The sequence below is a fragment of the Aptenodytes patagonicus genome, chromosome Z (genome assembly GCF_965638725.1).
Source record: "Aptenodytes patagonicus chromosome Z, bAptPat1.pri.cur, whole genome shotgun sequence".
In the NCBI taxonomy this organism is placed as follows: Eukaryota; Metazoa; Chordata; class Aves; order Sphenisciformes; family Spheniscidae; genus Aptenodytes; species Aptenodytes patagonicus.
The window spans coordinates 29,690,873-29,712,860 of NC_134982.1; the positions used below are offsets into that span (position 1 = coordinate 29,690,873).

Sequence of the window (21,988 nt, forward strand, 5' to 3'; positions counted from 1 at the left end):
AATTGACTCATGTGAGTCAAGAATTTGACACAACTGCCTAAGTTTAGGTATGTCTGTAAGACACTAAAACAAAGCTGGAAGCGTTCTGCTGACGCCGAGTGTTGCATATTTATTGAATAATAAGTAGCAACAGCTATGCTTCTGAAGACTGTTGGAAATAAAACTGAGCTGTGGACAATATGAGAAGGGTGTTGAACTGCTGACCTACAATTAGCTTTCTGGTCAGTTATGGAAGTTTCTGCATTCTAACTAATGATGACCACAGGTCAATCAGAATGCCAGAATTTGTACATGTCTACAGGCTTGCAAAAACACAACAAGTTTAAAGAACTAATCCTCCAGTTTCACTCCTACTTTCACCTTCTCTATCGTACCCCCACAAACTGGTTGTCTCAGCACTTTTCCTCTCAAATGCCATTTTATGTATCACCTTCTGATCCTGCAGTTAAATCTGCTAGAATTCTATCAAGAGCAGAATAATCCTTAATAAGAAATGGAGATTCAATGTGATGAGAGAATGATTCATTATGAAATCCCAAACTATGTAATGAACACAGGATATTATTGCAGTTTGAGAACATCTAAAAAGTAATGTCATCTCTCTTTGGTGTTTATATGTTGAGGGAAGGGGTGGACAACAAGTACCTTAGCACTAAGTCAAGCGTATAGGAAAAGGAAATTATGAGCTTCCCAATGGAAGTTGCTTAGGCAGCATTTGGCAGCGAATGAATTAGGATTTAGAGTCATTAATCTATCTGAAGAAATTACTTGGTCAGATGAACAGAAGTTTTGTCACTCTCTGAATATATCAAAGGTGAATGTTATATATTAAAACATGTAACAATCTGTCATACGAATAGCTGTTAGAACACAGGATTAATTAGATGAGTAAAATGAGGTTGTGTTACCAAATTGAATAATTCAGAATACTGTTCAGACTGTTAAGTTAAGCACAAAATACAGGACACTCACCAACACTGGTGTTGTATAGGGTGCTGTGCATTGGAAGTTTCGACTACTTCTTCTGTCTATATCCTATAGGTATAGCTTAACAGAAAGTTGTGTGGTGGCACACATGTATAGGCCTTGTCATAAAGCCGGACTACTTTGTTTCTCTAACTGATATCCTTCCTGGCCAGTAAGGCTTCTTCCCCTATAATGCCCAATTAATTCAAGACAAAACCTTCTCATTTTTATTCCTAAGCCTGTATGCAGTGTGTTTCCTATTTTTTTTTTCGTTCTGGCTAACTTTTCTGGATGCTGTAACCAGATTTTCAATTAGCAATATTAGGTTGCACTCTGGTGAATGGCAGAATAGAGTTTTGGCACTAGTGGAGGTGTTCTTCCTAAGCAGCTGTGCATCTAGCTACAATAATAAAATAGAGAGCATGGACCTGCTTTTAATTCAATACACCTTTATACAACTTCATCTTTTATTATTTTAGAAACTTGTATTTGGCTACACAAGAGTTCTTACTAGGAACAAAGGGAATGATCCTCTGCTACTTAGAGTACCACTGAAAATGAGACTATATATCTAAGAAGCTTTGAGTTGTGACCATGGGGCTCTTCCTCTTCCACGTCATTTGAAATCCATCTTCAGTTTCTTTAGTTTTCAGTTTCTACCTACGACTTCATCAGCCTCCTTTCTTTGGGGAGGGAGGAAAATGAGGGGAAACTATGAGTGCTTGCCATTTTGGAATGCTTAAAGCTCCTGAGACTTAAAGCTTGCCAGTCAGAATTACCGCTGATCAGTAGTATATCTTCCGATTCAGAGAAGAACCTCCATCACTTGAAGTTATGTAAATGCTTTTTCCTTGGAGATACCAAAATAAAAATTTTTACTGTTGAATCTGTACTTGCTTGAACAGCCAATGTGTGCCACTTCAGATGAAGCAGGCAACCTCATTAGGAAGGAATGGTGTTGCCCAGTCCAGTGCTGCAGGGCTAAGCTGTTACAAGCTGCCTATACTGAGCTGAACACAGACTACAGTCATTATTAGTACTTTACAACCCTGTCATGGCACTGTTGCTCCTGAATACCTTTTGAAAGCAGAAAGCACAGATGAGAAGTCTTCATGTGATTCTGAAGAGTGAGAATTATGTCATTATAGAAGGAAAAGAAAGGAGTTTAAAATGCTTTGGAAAAGCAGTAGTAATGCTTAGCCAGTTATTGATATTAGCATCAGACTGTGGGATCAAGATGTGCTTTTATAGGGATCTTTGGATTGCTTTCAGTAAAAATACTCAATTCTGGAGCTGGCCAGAAACACTGTGGGTACTACTATTGGTGGTATTGAAAAGTATTTGGGTTTTTTCTGGGTTATAATTCCTTTTGGCATTAAAGGAAAGGCATTTTTACTTGCACCTGAGAAGTGGTAATGGGCATTCGTTTATAAGGCTAGATTTGGCTTCATGAAAGTGGTCAGCTAACCAATTGCACCTGCCTCACCACTGCAGATAACAAACACACTGAAATTGTTATATCATCCTAACGCCTCACAGCAAGCCTGCTTCCTGAAAATCTAGAAAGAGGTGGTGATGTTGCTTCCTAGGAGCCATCACAGCCTAAATCAGACACCAGTGTGTAGTCTCATGAGTAGGAGGCACCATTTTTTCAGGTAGGATGCACCTCAGAACTTCACTGAATCAAGTACTGCTTGGTGGACGGAAGTGCCTTTAGAAATCACACCAGCAACACACCTTTCTGTAGGAAACCACTACATAGGGATGCCAGCATTTTGCGTACACTTAGATTTGACATGAGAAACAACCAAGCAACACTGAGTAGGAGAGTCTGACTTAAAAAAAAGCATACAAAGAAATACTCCTTGCAGCAGACTACATTCAGCTTATAAGACACACTAAGGAAAGGCTTCAAATAGCTGGCTAAATACCTCCCAACTTACCCCCATAAAAGTCACATTTATTGTGAGGCCAAAACAGACCTTACCCAAGACTACCTGAACTTCAGAAAAAGGCATAGCAAACAAAACCTTAAGAATCAAGGGAAAGCCTGAAAACTTCTGTCCTTTCTCTCCACAAGCTACTTGAGAGAAAAATATATTCCAAGACTCGCACCCAAAATGCTTACAGTGAACAGCACTTTTGAAGAACCTAAACCACTGCGATTAAGTACGTGAAGGCACTAAGCTAGTCAACAGGCCAAAATACTCCAAAGCTGCCTGGGAGGACTCCCAGCAAGGTACAGAGCATGGACCTGCCTCCAACATACACAAGACTCCTCGGGTGGCTTCCTTGCAGGAGCCTGGAAACAGGCATCTCCAGGAGTGTGTTGGTCTCCTCTGGAGACAAGTGAATTCTCAGATAGAAGCCTTAGACCCCTACAAGTTAACTTCCCAAGGAGTTTTGTTGATGTTGGTTGCAGGTCCATTCCCTGTAGGTCCTGGGAATTCTCCCAGGCATCTCCAGGAGTGCGTTGGTCTCCTCTGGAGACAGATGAATTCCCAGGTAGCAGCCCCAGACTCAAGGTATCTACTTGAAGAGCATTGTGTCTGTTGGGGGAAGGTCCATACCCTGTAGGTCCCCAGGAATTCTCCTAGGCATCTTCTGGAGTGTGTTAGCCTCCTGTCTAGACGTGCAAATTCCCAGGTAGCAGCCCCAGACTATTCTAAGGTAACTACTCAAAGACCATTGTGTATGTTGGGGGAAGATTCATGCCCGATAGCTCTTTGGGAATTTTCTCTATGACCAAGAAACTTGTTATTTTACTAGTTCTTTTTCAATGCTTTCCTTGTATGGGCTTCAGAGATAGGGAAAGAGATAATAATGGAGATCCCACACTCTGATTCTGGATGCTCAGAATAAGGAGCTCCAGGAAAGCATTCCTGAAGCATTGAATCACATACTGTAATCCACTGGATAACTTAAAAGTTTCTTTCAAGACTTAAAAGAAAAAAAAATACAATCCGCCACTTCTCACATGTGGTATGTATGCCATACAACTACGTAGGAGAAGCCTTTTCCTTAAATCTGCACTACAATATCCCTACAGAAGCATGGAAGGAAAGAATTAACCAGCATACAGGGAAAACCATGGAATTTTTAGTGATCTGACAAAATTCATTACCTCATAACTTGGTTTTCCTTAAGATATTTATGCACTTCAATTACTTTATGCATTGATTACTAAAACTCAGTCAGGCTTAATTTCTTTTCGTAATTCTTCATGTATCTGAACTTAAGAGAAAAAATGTTTTACTGTTGTTTAAGTAGGACACTACATATGTTATGCAGCATTTTAAACTGTAAGGATACATTAATCTAAATTGTAATACAATCGGATTCACTCCTTGGCAGTTGTTTTAGTATATGTAATAATGACATCATGCAGGACGATGGTATTGGGCTGGGGGGAGGGGGGCATTTTTTTTTTTAATTACACATTTAAAGGTACTGAACCACTTTTCTGGATTAATCCTGCTCATCAGAAAGATACCTTACTGAAACTGGTAGCTAGCAAATTAACACCTGACCTTACACAATGGTCTTTTTCTTGCTCACCTTCAAAGATCTTTCAACACCAACGTGCCAGGAAAGTTCATAATGGAATGGATTCATGAAAACTGTTCTCCAGGTCAAGTTTAAATTCCAACACTCATCAGAAAACATTCACATTAAACCCACAAGACCACTTTGGATCCCAGTAATAGTTTATAAAATGCCATTTCAAATTTTTCTTGCAGAGCCAGGTGAATTATTAGTGTCATGATTACCAGAAAATAAACTACCATATGTGCAGACTTCTACTGAAACAAAAACTTGGGGGGTGGGGAATGGGGACAGGACCTTCCACCATGGTAATGTTCCATGTCAAAATGAGGTACTCTGAATGACTAAGTCATCATACAAACAAGATCAAGAGTTGCAGAGACACTGCTCTATCTTCAATTGGTTTAAAAAATCCAAACCATTTTGGAAATAAACTTAAAAGACCATCCTTAAAGCCTATGACAGAGGCAGTACTAAAACAGTGTTCTCAGTCCCAGCTCATTCACTGTCAGACTAAAAGTTCTTCTCAAGGATTCTGATCCTTGACTGCAACAGCATTACACCAAGCCATGATCAATCCACTGAGATAACACTCTGTTGAGACCAAAGACTAGAGTTCCCATATTAAGATGGTGTGAAGAGTCAGTCACTAAAACACAATCCGAGATCAGAACAAAGGCTTTGTATAGCTGCAACACGATAGATAACTATGGCTATACGGGCCTGCAGAAAGCTACCAGGACCACCATGCATTTCTCTCAATATTTTCACATTAGCCTAGGTCCTGCCAAAAGCCCAGCAGACAGGGGAGAGGGAGACAAATGCAAAACTTTACAGAAACTGTGCACAAACTAACCATGTCCTCTGTCTCTTCTCTAAGAAGGATAAAAGGTAGATTGGAGAAAGGACATGTGTGTTTTGGGAATAAGGATGGACAATCATATCAGTAGTTCTGTTCTTTTTTCACCACATAGAGAGGCATTAGGTATAGAATCATAGAATCATTAAGGTTGGAAAAGACCTCTAAGATCATCGAGTCCAACCATCGACCCAACACCACCATGCCCACTAAACCATGTCCCTAAGTGCCTCATCTACACGTCTTTTAAATACCTCCAGGGATGGTGACTCAACCACTTCCCTGGGCAGCCTTCCAATGTTTAACCACTCGTTCAGTAAAGAAATTTCTCCTCATGTCCAGTCTAAACCTCCCCTGGCGCAACTTGAGGCCATTTCCTCTCGTCCTGTCGCTAGTTACTTGGGAGAAGAGACCGACACCCACCTCGCTACAACCTCCTTTCAGGTAGTTGTAGAGCGCAATAAGGTCTCCCCTCAGCCTCCTCTTCTCCAGGCTAAACAACCCCAGTTCCCTCAGCCGCTCCTCATAAAACTTGTTCTCCAGACCCAGACTTGTTCTCCAGACCAGTATATCAAATCTTACCTAAGAAGTGGTAAGCTTTGACACCACTTCTGTTATTCCAATTTTTTTTATATAAAACATCCACCAACATGAAGGCCATATTAGGCCAAGTAGAATGCCACATTAATTCTGACCCCATATAAAGACAGCTTCCCTTTTTTTGCTCAGAGGTGTGAAGATCACAGTCAAAGAATGGATACATGCAGAAACATAGTAGGAATAGTCTGCAGAGATTACAAAGTCTCAATTTAGTTTCTCCTTAGAGTTGAACGGAGAAATGTTACCAGAAGGCAACACAGTAGTCTTTGCTGATGCAAGTAGGCCCTGTCATCTCACAGTATGCTGATAAAACCTTGCATCAACAAAATATCGCGGCAGGATTATGACAGAATCATCACACCCAACGCTCCCTAACTGACAAATTGAATTTATGAAGATCAGAGAGTATTCTTGGTGAATGACAACAGATATCATCCTTTGATAATTTAGTGCAAGCCAGATCCACCTCTCATTCACAAAATTCAGGATGCTGTATGAGATAAAGCACGGTGTAATTCCAGGTTAAAAATAGTAAGAAGAAAACACCAGGGAATTGACAAAGTTGTCCTACAAAAGGCCAAGACGGATGAATTAAGGAGGATGCTATTTTTGTCAGTCTATTTTAGATGGGGGGGGGGGGGGGGAAGGGATCTTATAAACATTCATTTACAGAAGGTATAAACAAAGCAAGGCTTTGATACAGACAACTTTGGGAATTCCATCACTATGGCCAACAAGGTCCAAAACAAACTCAGATCTTATATTTACAGTATGAATTCTCTGTATTATGATACCTAGAGGTCCTTCCTCTGACCCGCCTCATGCTGCAGATGTCTTGGACAACTGCCTCAATGTACCTTAACTAGAGGCTAGAACTGGCCTCGGCAAGACAGCAAGGAGGCTGAAATCAGAACAGTACTTTCTCATGTTTTCCTTCAAGGAAACAGACTTGGACTACGGAAGCAAAAATGCGAACAAGGAAAGGAGGATTTAGATGCATGACTTGGAATAAAGAAGGGAAGCCGCAGGTAAGCAAAGAAAGCAACAACAGAGGCAAAGCTGATACTCCCTTGCAGCACTGGACTGTTTCAGTCAACCACACATAAAATACAGAAAGTGATCCGAGAAGCAGCAGCAGCAACACGCACATACTCTAGAAAACAACTCATTATCAGAATACAGAAGCCTATAGGATTCTGAACTCAGCTCAGGGGACACTAGGGGAAAAAAAAAAAACCAAACCAAAAACAAACCCCAACACTAAGGCAGGGCAGTACCACTACATTATCTGCCAAGTTTTATACCTGCCAAACCAAGAAGGAACAGCTACACTAACTGAGCATCTGAGGAACCTGCACAGGCTGGATCGATGGGCCGAGGCCAAGTGTATGAGGTTCAACAAGGCCAAGTGCCGGGTCCTGCACTTCGGCCACAACAACCCCATACAGCGCTACAGGCTTGGGGAAGAGTGGCTGGAAAGCTGCCTGGCAGAAAAGGACCTGGGGGTGTTGGTCAACAGCCAGCTGAACATGAGCCGGCAGTGTGCCCAGGTAGCCCAGAAGGCCAAAAGCATCCTGGCCTGTATCAGAAATAGTGTGGCCAGCAGGTGTAGGGAAGTGATCGTCCCCCTGTACTCGGCACTGGTGAGGCCGCACCTCAAATACTGTGTTCAGTTTTGGGCCCCTCACTACAAAAAGGACATTGAGGTGCTGGAGTGTGTCCAAAGAAGAGCAACAAAGCCAGGGAGCGGTCTAGAGCACAAGTCTTATGAGGAGCGGCTGAGGGAACTGGGGTTGTTTAGCCTGGAGAAAAGCAGGCTGAGGGGAGACCTTATCGCTCTCTACAACTACCTGAAAGGAGGTTGTAGCGAGGTGGGTGTCCGTCTCTTCTCCCAAGTAACTAGCAATAGGACAAAAGGAAACATCCTCAAGTTGCACCAGGGGAGGTTTAGTTTGGATATTAGGAAAAATTTCTTCACCGAAAGGGTTGTCAAGCATTGGAACAGGCTGCCCAGGGAAGGGGTTGAGTCACCATCCCTGGACGTATTTAAAAGACATGTAGATGTAGTACTTAGGGACATGGTTTAGTAGGTGAGTTGGCAGTGCTAGGTTAATGGTTGGACTTGTTGATCTTAAATGTCTTTTCCAACCTAAACAATTCTATGATTCTATAATATTTTCATTTACAAATAAATTAGTAAAAACAAGCTTCTTTCACTCAGGTATTTTTCAGTTAATCTGGACTCCATCTCACCCACCTAAGGAAGATCTCTGAGCACCATGCCTCCTGAGAAGTACATTCTAGAGACCTATACCTCAATCTTTAATGGCTTGCGATTGTATTTTATTCCATCAGCTTGCTGACTGTCTGACTTCCAGGACTGAACACTATTTCCTTGATATTTTTTATATTCTGTGATATTTATAACATTGGGGTTTGTCCAGATTCACAATGCTATCTTTAGAAATGCACACTAGTTAAAAAAAAAAAGAAAAGAAGTGCTTAAAGCTAGGGCATGTATATGCCATAGCTGCAAGCCAGGCCATGTATTTTCACTGATGAAATGGTAGCAGGGCAACACCTGTTTCCAGGAAGACCCCAGTTTAACAAGCTTTGACAGCTTAACAAGGTGCACAGAATTTAAAAACAAAACCAAGAAAACCACCACATACGTGTAGGAGTACCACAATAGACCTAAAACCAGCAAGTCACAAGCATTCAGACACAGAAGCCTGATGAAGCTAAGACTGGAAGGAAAAAGAAGTTACACTTTTTGCAACTGGAAAGTAATACCTCTGGCGCTAAAACAAAGCAAATTCCCTACACATAAGGTTTACTTCAGTATCTTAGAGGCAGGCCTCAGTGAAACAGCCAGCTTTGCAACCAAAGTTATTTGCTGGCAAATAAAAGTTTGCTTGCAAAGTTATTTGCCTGCAGAGGCACAAGACTCAGGCCAAAGATCATTTGGTAAAATCTCCACTACAGTAAAATGAGTGTATTTAACACACATTTCAACCAACCATTACAGAATTCCCACATTCGGGAACTGTCACCTAAATGTATCCTTAAGCACAGTTTTCTCAGCAGTGGTTTGAACAGTGACAAAATCCGAATCAAAGGTTAGTCCCACCTGCTATCAAACCAAGCTCTTTTTCTCATGCACTATCTAAACACCTTAATTTTTATTGAATAAGCTGTCAGTGATGTTGGAAGCTAACTTTCATGGCTCCTTCTGCTGGGTCGGTATGGCCATAACAGAAGCATGAACTTCCAACAGTATGAATATCTATGCTTTGGTCTGTGGTGCAAAGCACACTAGTTCTTTCCCCTAGCCAACAAACTTGGCAAGGCTGTAGGACAGACTGCCAACGGTCTGAACCCTCTTCAGGAGGCGAAAGGAAAGAATACTTTCCCAGTTGTACTGAAGACAGTTACCTACCTGATGAGTCCATCACATTTTCGCCTTCTGGTCAAAAAGAAGATGCAAGAGTATTGTAGCTACTGAATAGCTGTTCTAACAGTCTCTTTACCCTGCTTGGGCAGGACTAATGAGGGATGGCGGAGTGCTGTTGGCTGGATTCAAAGCAAATCCAACCAACAGACTTCTGTCGTTCCTCATTAGTCCTACACAAGCAAGGTAATAGGATATTTAGAACTTGGCAAATACTATGAAAAGCACCAACACCGGACTCAGTTATGGCACCTTCAATATTCTGCAAGTTCCCTGAACTAGAAATACAAAGTTAAAAAATAGTTGCTTTGGACAAAAGATGATGATTCTAAAAATGTCACTGATGCAGGACAAGAGCATCTCTGAAGCAACAGCTGCTTCTCAGCAGTCTCACAAAAGACCTGATGTACCTATGAGAGGTATCAGTGCAGTCTGATCCCAAACACTACTTCTTAGTTAACTTGCTACTTTTCCCCAACTTGCTTGTTGTGGTTTAACCCGGCAGGCACATGGGGTGCGTGTGCCTAAACACCACACAGCCGTTTACTCACTCTTCCCCTCCCCAGTGGGATGAGGGAGAGAATCAGGGGGAAAAAAAAAAAGTAAAATTCATGGGTTGAGATAAAGACAGTTTAAAAGGACAGAAAAGGAAGGGGAAAAAAAATAATAATGATAAAAGAATATACAAAATAAGTGATGCACAATGCAATTGCTCACCACCTGCTGACCAATGCCCAGCCAGTTCCCAAGCAGCGGTCACTGCCCCCCGGCCAACTCCCCCCAGTTTATGTACTGAGCGTGACATCACATAGTATGGAATGTCCCTTCGGCCAGTTTGGGTCAGCTGTCCTGGCTGTGCCCCCCTCCCAGCTTCTTGGGCACCTCCAGCCTTCTCAGTCAGTAGAGCATGGGAAGCTGAAAAGTCCTTGACTAGTGTAAGCACTACTTAGCAACAACTAAAACATCGGTGTGTTATCAACATTATTCTCACACTAAATCCAAAACACAGCACTGCACCAGCTACTAGGAAGAAAATTAACTCTATCCCAGCCGAAACCAGGACACCGCTCAACCTGCCAGATCCTATTTTTTTTTTCCTTCAGATAAAACAGCTTTATAAAACCATTTTGCAACAGTAAGCATCTCCTACTCTTCATCCAATTCCAAATAGATTGATGTGTGTAAACGTTCAGATTAAAAGAAGACTACTGGATAATCTAAGGAGATCTGTTGGGAAAAGAGATTCTGACATATCACTAAACACACATCAGTATCTAGAACCCCAAGCTCAAGTGGTAAACAGAATGAAGAAGGGAAAATTAGCAAGTAAGGCAGTGTTAGAAAACAAATTTTTTTGGGGAGAAAAAAAAGTGGAACAAAATTCTCATCACATCCTTTGTACAAACTCCAGATCCCACTACTGGACTTGCTCCACTTTTCATTTTTCAGTTAATGGTATAAAGCACATGGTGTATCTACAGTGGCACCTTGCTCAAAAACTTAATATGCTGGCTGACTCAGGTCTTGAAAGCTCGCTCTCTCAAACCAGAGGTATTCCCCCAAGGCCTTAGAGATATCAGGAGACTTCCTACATAGAACACAAAAACATTGGGATATACTCCAGCCTTCAAATATGAAAATATACTTTCTTCCTCCTCTCCGTTTCCTTCCTCCCGAAGTAAGCTGACACCAGAACACTAGTTAAAACTTAAGATAAATGTTCTTGCTGTTTCTTTGAATGTTACAGGGCCACATGTAAGTAAAATCTAATTCAAAGTGAAAAAAGCAAGCATCCAGAAACCCAGAGGTGAAACACTAGAAGGCAGAAAAAGTACTGGTAGCAGGGAACTAAGCAAAAAACCCCAGGAAACAACTCGAACAATTGAATACATTAATTACAAACAAATGTAAATAAGTCAGAGGTGCTAAAACAGACCTTGAAACAAACGTCTTTCATTGTCAAAGACCTCACAAATCAGTAGCTGTAGTACACTGGAAAGACAATCTTTCACACATCCTGATCATTACTAAAGAACTGTCTGAATGTATCAACTGGTAGAGCCTACACAGTATGCTATATGCAGTTTGTACTAACTTCCGTAAGAGTAAGACAAAAGTAAGTAGCCAGTTGATTTCTAACTGCATTTTACTGGAATTAAGACTTCAGAATGAAGATTCTGACAGACAACATCTTCAGACAACTCTAGTATGTGATCTTCAAAATACGTAACAGTCTTATTACTAGGGAGATCATTATCATAACTGAATTTAGCAGCATGTTTTGTAATGTGTATAGTCATTATTCATCAAAGTTATTCCAGAATTTCACTGCAGTCCAATTGAGGTATGATGCTCCAACATTTCTGGGAAGATTTCATAGGACATTTAGACTGGAATCTATTCCAAGGCTGAAACTACAAGCACCAATAAGTTATCAGATTTTTTTCCACAAGGACTCCTGAGAGCATAGATGAGTTCTACATGACTATGGAGCTCAACCAACCAGCAAACTGACTACAGGCATCAGCTTCCTATTTCTTTCAAGCTATAAAATACATTTAAAAAAAAAAGGCAAAAAAAAAAGTAGAATAAAACAGCCAATGTCTCAAGAACTTACCTTCAGATTTCAACTTTGTAAGAACAAAAATCAGGTAGTTGTTGAAATCTGGATACTGATTGAGTTGTTCTAGTTTCTGAAGAGAGAAACTGTTAAGGAAAGATGAATCTTCACACACAGCGTTTATAGCTTTCTGGATACAAAGATTATTAAATGAGTTATAAGCTCACAGTATACAGAGTATGAACAATCTAAAAACAGTTTCTGTAATTTTCTTACTGAAGCAACAGCTTTTAGTTATGGTGAAATCTGAAAAAAAATCCAGGGACAGACACAGAAATTAATAGATACTTAAAAATATTTGTAAAGCCTCTAAAAAAAAGCTTCCTCTGTACAGTTTTAGATTTCAATATTTACACTTAGAAGCCCGCCAAACCTAAGGAATCCACTGAGACATAATCCCATAATACATCTTTTTTTCCCCTCCACAATAAATAAAAGCATTTCAGCATTAAAATACAACAGCTATGATTTTGATAAGCTACTCATTTTAATATTAGACATATACTTCTTTATGACGCTAACTAGCCACAGCCTGAGCTTTCAGCAATGAGAACGTGTTTAATTGTAAATGCACAGACAGTTGTACCAAGAAGTTCATGCTTACCCATGGTCTCATAAAAAACCCAAAAAACCCCAAAACAACAAAACGATCCTTAACTGCAGGAAGAATGATCATGTTTCCGAACAGCTGTGAAAGTATGTAGCTGTTTTCCTAAAATTTGTCGTTACTTCTGCCTCAATTTTCCCAGTATTCTGCCACTGCTTGGCTAGAGCAGTGATCTGGCATTCTCCTTGTATCCTGTTCTCACACTCTGGTACTAACAGGTATTCTGCTCAACAATAATATTTTAAGTCAGTGCAGTATCACCTCTAAGTTACTAAACCTACTAGGTATCATCAGTATGCCAAACAATCAAGACATTTTACAAAAAGTAATTTTTAGAAGAAGTAAGATTATTTGCTCCATAGGCATTTACTTTACTTGCTGTTTAGCTAACTCTCTAAACATTCCAAGTAGCTAAACTTCAGCCAAATAGGTGTACGTTAGGACCTGATGGCCCAGTAAATACCTTCCAGTTCTAAAGGATCCATTTCCTTCCAATGACCAACAGCTAGTGTCTCAATCACAAACTTAAGAAACTTCACTTTTAGATATTTAGGCTGTTTGCATCAAGTAGTAACTTTGCTAGAGAAGCCTGCCCTTTTTCTACTTAATAAGAGAGTAAAGTGTACTTATCACAGCCACAAGCTCCTTTGCTGTGAAACACGCAGGAGATGAAATGTAAACAGGAGGATGGTCAGGGCAAGTGAAAATAATACAGAACACTCTACATGGCCCCTAGAAATGAAAAACCACACGTCCAGAGATTGTTGTCCAAGGTAGCCGACAGAGCTCTTTCAGGAACAGCCAAGAAGTAGGGTAGCACGTTTCGAAATTTTCTTCTTCTCCAAGCTTCAGAAACATGATCACCAAAACACTCAGTTGAACGTTACTAACAACTGTGAATTCCAATGGATCAAGTAGGAAGCAGCAGCAGAAGTGAGCAGAAAGAACTGAAAGAGCAGTATTTAATAGAAACTTAATGAAAAAACACTTAATTGGTCTAGGAATCAAAGAATAGCTTATAGGCCATGTTTTCTTAACAACTTCTTCACCCGCTTTTTCTTTTTTACTCCAGGAAACACCTAATATCTTCATTTGAAAAATATCTGAAGCCTTACCAATTCATAACTCTGTTAACAAAGGGTTTTGACTAACCTATACTCTCCGCTTTGTTATATTTGAGTTCTAAGCAGCCAAATGTGCCAAAACAGTGTCATAAAGAAAGAGCATGACAAAATCAACAGACTGATAATCTTACAAAAAATTATGGACTGAGATTACTTTAAATTTGAAACCATTAATCACCACCCTGCTTGGACATGCTACTAAGTAGCATTCTACAGTAAAACAGCCATCATAAATTTTTTCTGGAAACAGTCTCAAAGGACATATATATATATATACACTTTTTTTTTTTAAGTTATAGGACATGGCCTGTCAAGTTGTATTACAACATTTTCCCAAACTGATATATAATACAATGGTAAAAATGTGCCACTTCTATAACCTTTACAGGCCAACATATGAGGACCTCCTTGAAAGCACAGGTATCTCAGCACAGCAGGGAGTTACCACTACCATTTAAGAAGAATTTCAAACATCAGTTAACAGCACTTTCGCTCAGTCAATTTCTACTCATCTTCAAGACAGACAGCATCACCTATATTGCCCGTCCCACACATATGCTGCTATTTTTCAATAAACAAACCAGATGCTATTAAGTTATTTGAAGCAGAGCTTTAAAATGTAATTTTACATTAAAGCTACACTGTAAACACTGTTGCTATAAACGCTTTTGTATTTCAAATACTAAAGAGCACCAGTTTAAGTTTGAGGAATTATTAGAACACTTTACTTAGTCAGACACTTCTATTTAGGATTTTTCAAAGGAAGTAATAGCATCTTAAAAATCTGAAACATAGCTGCAAGAACAAGATGATCAAGATGAAAACTACCTTCACCTTTCAGGTAAGAGCAGAAGCCTTCCTAAGCTTGACCGCATCTGTTACGAAAGCCTAGAAGTGGAACAAATTTGGCTTCAAGCTAAACTCTTAAAATAACGTAAATATACATATATACACACACACACGTATGTTCTTACCTACTTAAATAAATTCTGTTGCTTTCTGTGAAGACCTTCAAGCAAATGCCTTAAATAAAAAGGGATCAAGATGATAAACTCATATCCTTCATAGAATTTCAGGACTTCTAGATATTTTAAAGCACTTATATGGCTAGCTCAAGGAGGAGGAGACAAGAGATGAGGGCTTTATTTTTCAAGACCTATGCTTCTAATTAATTTAATTAGAATTAATTTTAAATTAATTAATTTGAAATTTTACTCTCTCAATCTTTGTTCCTTAAAACCTTGCTATTTCATCATTTCTACAATCAAGAGAGACTTGGGGGGGGTAAAAAAAAAATCCAACAATCCACAACACTAGCACCAAATGCACTGCAAAGCAGCACAAGAAGCCACATACAGTAGATTTCCCCCTTCCCGTGAATTTTAACGGGTGTAACGAGCAGTATTTCAGGGTCAGGCTTCAAGGCAAGCAGAAACATCCTCACAACGCAGCAAAATGCGCAGTGTCAGAGCCAGCAGGCCAACGAGGGCGTGCAGGCAGCGGTTCCGCCAGGGGCACTCCCCCCACCAGCTACGGCTTTCGACTCGAACCCCAGCGCCGGATTACTTCAGGAGGCCCCTCTGCTCGTCCCCGCTTTGCCGCAGGGGCGACGGGTACCCCGCGCCGCGCCGCCTGCTCAGCCCGGCGGGCCGCGGGGCACCCCCGGCCCCGTCGGCGGGATCCGCCAGGGCGAGGGCCGCGTTCCCGCCCCGCCGCGGCTGGGGGCTGGGCGCTGGCGGCGGCTCAGCGTGGGGGTACCCGGGAAAGCGGCAGATACCGGCGGAGCCGCGCCAGAGCCTGGGCTTTAAAAAGAAAAAAAAAAAAAAAAAACAAACAAAAAACCAACCCGACCCTTGGCTCCGGCCTCGCAACAGGTGCCCGGGCCCCCGCCGGGGGAAGGCGGCCTCGCGGCCCACAGGCCGCCTCGGCGGTTCAAACGCCGCGCCACGGCCGCCCGCTCCGGCGGAGGCTCGGCCCACCGCGCTGTGGCGGTTCCCCGGGCAGGCCCGGCCGCCGCCCGCCGCAGCGCCGGCCTGCTGCCGCGCAGGCCGCGCTCCCCCCGCCCGCCGCCCCCGGCCTCCTCAGCGCCCGCCCGGGCCGCCGCGGCCCCGCTCCGCCCGCCCCGCCCGCGCGGCGCAGGCCTCGGCCAAGGATACTTGTTGCACGGCTCTCTGCGTGGTGGTGTCCGGCGACTGGGACTCCTTGAGCAGCTGCAGGATCTGCTGGAGCCCCTGCTCGTCGGGCTTCCACTCATACTCCATCTTGGCTTGCTGGAAAACACCAGACAACAGGCGGCCGCGGTTAGCGGCGCGGCAGGGCCCAGGCCGGGATAGGCGGGAGGGCGGAAAGGAAAGAAGGCCGGAGGGAGGGGGCGCCCGGCCCGCTTTGGCTCTCGTCCCCGCAGCGCGCACCCCGTCAAACGCCCGACCCCGCCGCCGGACGGACGCACGACACCGACCTGCTCCCGCCGCCGCCCGCTGTGCTCCGCGCCGAGCAGACTGAGTCACGGCGAATTTGTAATCTGGCCCGAAGAGCCGCCTCGCGTCCTCCTGGGTCCTAGCGCCGGGCACGCCTCCGCCCGCCCGGGCCGCCTCGGGCCCGCCGGCGCCGCCGTCAGCCTTTCCCCGGTGCGTCCCACACCCTCAGGAGCCTGGGGGCGACAAAACGCGGGCCCCTCAATCCCGGCCGGCGGGAAACGGGGCGCCTCCGCCTCAGCCACCCACCCAAGAACAGAGAGAAACCTCCAGCAGCCGCCCCAGGCGACGCACCAAGCGGCGCCGCGGCCCCGGGCCCGCCTTGTGGGGCAGCTGCGGCCGCACACCCGCAGCGCCTGGCAGCGAGCTGGGAGGCTGCCGGCCACGGAGGAGAAACGGGGGTGCGAAAGCAGACCCAGGAGTCAGGAACGTGGTACCTGCGTTGCCGTCTGCTGTACTTCTACGTGATTTGGTTGAGTGCTGAGCAGATCTCAGAAGTTCTCAATCTCACGTGTAAAGAGGGAATAGGACCAAGTATGCAAGAAGGGGCGGTGGGGGGGGAGAACCTCAAAAGAAACTGCTTCAAATACCTAGTGTATCTTATCCTTAGCCTCAAAACGTACCAGGGAAGATCTCAGGTCAAAATTAGCAATTTAGATACATATATACATGTGTGTATATATAATACATATGCATTACACATTTTTATATACATAGCTATTTTTTATACATTACACATATGCTAATGGGCAAAATGAGAACAACACATGCTGCTTAAAACTGGTCTAAAATATGAAATTGAAAAACAGTAATTCCTTGGCTTTTTACGATCTTACTTTTAGTCACCGTGTTTGTAAGCATCTCACTTGACTATATGAAAACTAGTTTCATTTTCTGCTGCTTCTGCTGCAGTACAGAACTCAGTGTGAGTGCCACACATCACAGCCTTAACAACTCTTCAGAGGCATTGAGGACAGGGAGCATTAGTAATTCCTAATGGTGCATCCCAGATAATTTGCTGTGTGGCTCTTCATCTCGCCTCCCCAGCACTGACAGTCAGCTGTCCGGTCTCAGGCGCTAAGAAGTGTCCTGAGCCAACTTCCCTTCTGTTACTATGAGCCACTATTCTTGAAGAAGGAGACAAAATTAGTAGTGCACAGTCTCCAGCAAAAGGAACCATCACAGGCAACAAGTAACACAGGCAGTGTACTTACAATATCTACGTATCTGGATAATGAGGACAGCGAAAGAGGGTACTTGATGAATGAGGAAAGCATGCACACTGGAATAAGAAGCAGGAAACGGCTAAACAGCAGAAAAGCATGCAGCACAGCGCACAAGAGAACAAAACCAATGGAGAGAACAAAAACAGCTTATAAAAAAGGCAAGAAATGGGACATGTTTCTTAAACTCTTCTATTTAAGAATTGCCGTAGTTATCACAGGGTTGTTTGGGAGACAGACTACTAAAGCAGCGCACCTCTTGAGAGCTTATCGCACTGAAACGTCTACGAGACGGAGTCAGTAAGGTGCGTAAAGGCATGCCACCAGTTACTAGAAAAGGATGGGCACAAGGTTTATACGAGATTTGTGTGACCAGGGTGAATCTCTACTAGTTTCCCTCTTGTACAGAAAAGTGTCAAAACAAAGGATGTGGACCCAGGCCATGAAAACTGATGTTCATGGCTCACACCATATGGGCAGGAGAGCTCTCCATAGTGATGCTTGCACAGCTGCAGCAGATGAAAGCTGAGGTCCAACAAATCAAGGAAGTGCTAATTTGGGCCTCGTTCCCCTAACTGCTGCCTTACCAGGAAGGTTGTAGAAACTTGATTATCTTGGATACTTCTGGCCCACTGTCAAGTTTGTTTGAAATTGATTAGAGCTTCAGAAGTTACTATTCAGAAATTACAACACAAGGATTAAATTTGTCTAATTTTATCAGGAAACCAAGTGTGCTAGACAAAAATAACATTAAATACGGGAAACGAGGGAAGAGACTAGAAAGGAAGGTTGAGGGACAGAACAGGAAAAAGCAGGAAGAGAAGCAGGCTGTGGATCCATAACTAAGAAAAACATAGGTTTCCTTTCCATGAATGTGATCAGAATTAAATCCTGGTAAGATCTTTCTGCAGTGGAAAGGAGAGAAAAAGGCCTACAAATCCGAGTATGAATGGGAGCCTCTACAATTAGTGGGGACATCTAAATGCTTTAGACAATCATCCTCCAAGATATGTTCCTCCTTAGGTTCCATACAGGATCCTTTGCCACTGGGAACTACTCAGCATATATAGAAATCAAAGCAGATACCTCATCTTGCTGGATACCTTCTCTTCTTGATCATTACCTTTAAGTTATTCTTACCTATCTCTAATCCTTTAAGTTCTGTAAGGAAGCAGGAAAGAGGAAAATAATTTAACTGAGTCAAGAAAAAAACTTCAGATTGAAAGCAAAGAACATTATAGAAAAAACGAGAAATTGTTTCGTTCCGTATCCTTTGCCTCTTTGTTTTCTACTACCTGTTTCCCTCACGCAAGAATCGTCTTGTGTAGAAAGGAATTCAGAATCAATATTAAATGAAGTACCAGGCAGAGGCATGAAAGCTACCTTTCAAAACATAAGTTGGCCTGGTTCATCCCAGTCAATCAGTAGAATGCACCAGAAATAAATTTGAAACACTTCACCTACATATGTTAAGAAGACAAAAGTTCATTGAAGGCAGGAGCCTTGCACAAATGCTGAGGCTAATCTTTGATTTCTCTATTATCCAAGCTTCAGATGTCATGCACTAGCCAGAATCCACTGGTATCACAACAATGTACAATATTAAAAAAAAAAAAATCACCCCCCCCCCATATTACGGTTTAACCCGGCAGGCAGCTGAACACCACACAGCCGTTCACTCACTCCTCCCCTCCCCAGTGGGATGGGGGACAGAATCGGGGGGGGGGGGAAAGTAAAATTCGTGGGTTGAGATAAAGACAGTTTAAAAGGACAGAAAAGGAAGGGGGAAAAAAAATAATAATCATAAAAGAATATACAAAATAAGTGATGCACAGTGCAGTTGCTCACCACCTGCTGACCAATGCCCAGCCAGTCCCCAGGCAGCGGCCCCCCCCCCCGGCCAGCTTTCCCCCAGTTTATGTACTGAGCGTGACGTCACATGGTATGGAATGTCCCTTTGGCCAGTTTGGGTCAGCTGTCCTGGCTGTGCCCCCTCCCAGCTTCTTGGGCACCTCCAGCCTTCTCAGTCGGTAGAGCATGGGAAGCCAAAAAGTCCTTGACTAGTGTAAGCACTACGTAGCAACAACTAAAACATCAGTGTGTGATCAACATTATTCTCATGCTAAATCCAAAACACAGCACTGCACCAGCTACTAGGAAGAAAATTAACTCTATCCCTGCCGAAACCAGGACACCCCACCAATCTGTATTTCTAATTCATTTCTTTCTCCACAAACTGTGCCGTGTTGTACTCGAGTATCCACAAGAAGCCCAGAAATAAATTTTTTATCTTTGGTTTTGTTGCCAATAATCTCTTCCCTTTCTCTCTCAGAATGCCCCATTAGATGAGGCTGAAACAACACATATCTGGCATTTGTCATACAAGCAACAAAAGGAATGGCTACATTATGTAGCACTGCTAACTCATTCAAAATCCAGCAGCTAGAGTAGTAGCTCTGAATCCACGAGGCAGGCTTCAATTCTTGCTTCTTCCTAGGGTGATGAACCCCATCTTTTTTCTGGGAAGTGTCCTTACCATCCCATTAGGGTGTACTTGGTGCTAGGTCTTTTAATCTCTCCTGTTGCTTTCCATTATGTTATGAACAGATATTAACAGGAACGTGGATTACGAACTGTTTTCTAATCAGCAATCTGTATAATAATTGACAGTTAAGAGACAAATGTAGACAGCAGAAATAGGAGATTCATAACAGAATACCCCCCCCATGCCTCCAGTAGTCTCAGTGCACTGAAAAGAGAAACAGGGGACTGGTGCAAATCCCTCCCATCAACCAGCCAGAAAAACAAATCTGCACTACTAGGAAGATGTCCCATCCCTCAAATGCCATAGCCTCCAAGCTGTACCTTTGGGAAGTACAACTTCTCGCTGCTAGCGGTTTTGAAACTAGTTTAAAATAATTATTCTCTAATCAAAATTAATTCTCAAATTTGTCCTAATTTCAGAATTATTAGACAGTTTCAGCCACTTTACCGTTTAGAAAATTTTTCCCAGTCTTTAGTTTTACTACAGTGGTAATACTGGATTTTTTTTTTTTTCTTTTAGAAAGAGAATTCTAACGAGCTACCTTCTTGTCACAAAATTCAGGCACTGCTACCTGTAAAACTGGTATTCAATAATGGGAATCAATCATTCAATTGCTAAAATTCAGGCTTCCAAGTTTCCACGCAGACTGCTTATAGTGTCTTACTGTACCTCTCTGCATAGAAGGTTTGTATGCACAGAGGAAATAACTGATACTCCATAATAGCCTTCTGTGTAAACCCTCTTGTTTCAGGCTAAGAGTGATGTGGATTAAGCTAGGCAGAAAAAAAGGTCTCATAACACAGAATAAATGTGTCTATGCAAAGGAGCTCATGCAGAATAGCTACTGCTATATTATCTTGCAATGCCTTCTGCCTGGAGACATGCCTGAAGCTTTCACTTAAAAAAATACTGGTAGTCCTCACATTCAGCCTATCAAAGGAGAATCCATTCTAAAACATTTAGTGTGGTCTTCCTGAGTTCAGCCATATGATACAAGATTAATATTTATTACACAATGATTTATTTGAATACTCTTTAGAAGAAGATAGTTTGACCCTGTGAAGCACCAGAGAGGTTACTGAGGAGACAGATGGAAAGACAGTCTGAAAGGATTTTCTGTCCATGACTGAAATGTCTATGAAATTAATTTTCTACTTCTCCACAGCTGATTGGTTATTACGATAGAAGGACTGTTTTAGAATCACAGAATCATAGAATAGTTTGGGTTGGAAGGGACCTCTAACGGTCATCGAGTCCAACCCCCCTGCCATGGGCAGGGACATCTTCAACTAGATCAGGTTGCTCAGAGCCCCGTCCAACCTGACCTTGAATGTGTCCAGGGATGGGGCATCCACCACCTCTCTGGGCAACCTGTGCCAGTGTTTTACCACCCGCAGCATAAAAAATTTCTTCCTTATACCTAGTCTAAATCTACCCCGCTTTAGTTTAAAGCCATTCCCCCTTGTCCTGTCGCAACAGGCCCTGCTAAAAAGTTTGCTGCCATCTTTTTTATAAGCCCCCTTTCAGTGCTGATAGGCTGCAATAAGGTCTCCCCAAAGCCTCCTCTTCTCTAGGCTGAACAACCCCAACTCTCTCAGCCTTTCTTCAGAGGAGAGGTGTTCCATCCCCCTGATCATTTTTGTGACCTTCCTCTGGACCCGCTCCAACAGGTCTGTGTCTTTCTTATGCTGAGGGCTCCAGAGCTGGATGCAGTACTGCAGGTGGGGTCTCACCAGAGCAGAGGAGAGAGGCAGAATCACCTCCCTCGCCCTGCTGGCCACGCTTCTTTTGACGCAGCCCAGGATACGGTTGGCCTTCTGGGCTGTGAGCGCACACTGCTGGCTCATGTCCAGCTTTTCATCCACCGGTACCCCCAAGTCCTTCTCGGCAGGGCTGCTCTCAATCCCTTCACCCCCCAGCCTGTATTGATACCGGGGTTGCCCCAACCCAGGTACAGGACCTTGCACTTGGCC

The 21,988-nt window shown here is 43.0% G+C and overlaps 1 protein-coding gene across 2 annotated transcripts in view; it reads right to left on the reverse strand.

The window, feature by feature from the left end:
- TNPO1 (transportin 1) overlaps positions 1 to 21,988 on the reverse strand; it is an 86,250-nt gene that overhangs the window by 48,238 nt on the left and 16,024 nt on the right. For both annotated transcript variants that reach the window (XM_076363113.1, XM_076363114.1), the window contains exons 2-4: positions 16,232 to 16,423; positions 15,930 to 16,043; positions 12,040 to 12,115 (exon numbers count right to left, since the gene is read on the reverse strand). In XM_076363113.1, the coding sequence (XP_076219228.1) occupies positions 12,040 to 12,115; positions 15,930 to 16,034 (181 nt within the window). In that variant the 5' untranslated portion in view covers positions 16,035 to 16,043; positions 16,232 to 16,423. The remainder of the gene's footprint in view (positions 1 to 12,039; positions 12,116 to 15,929; positions 16,044 to 16,231; positions 16,424 to 21,988) is intronic.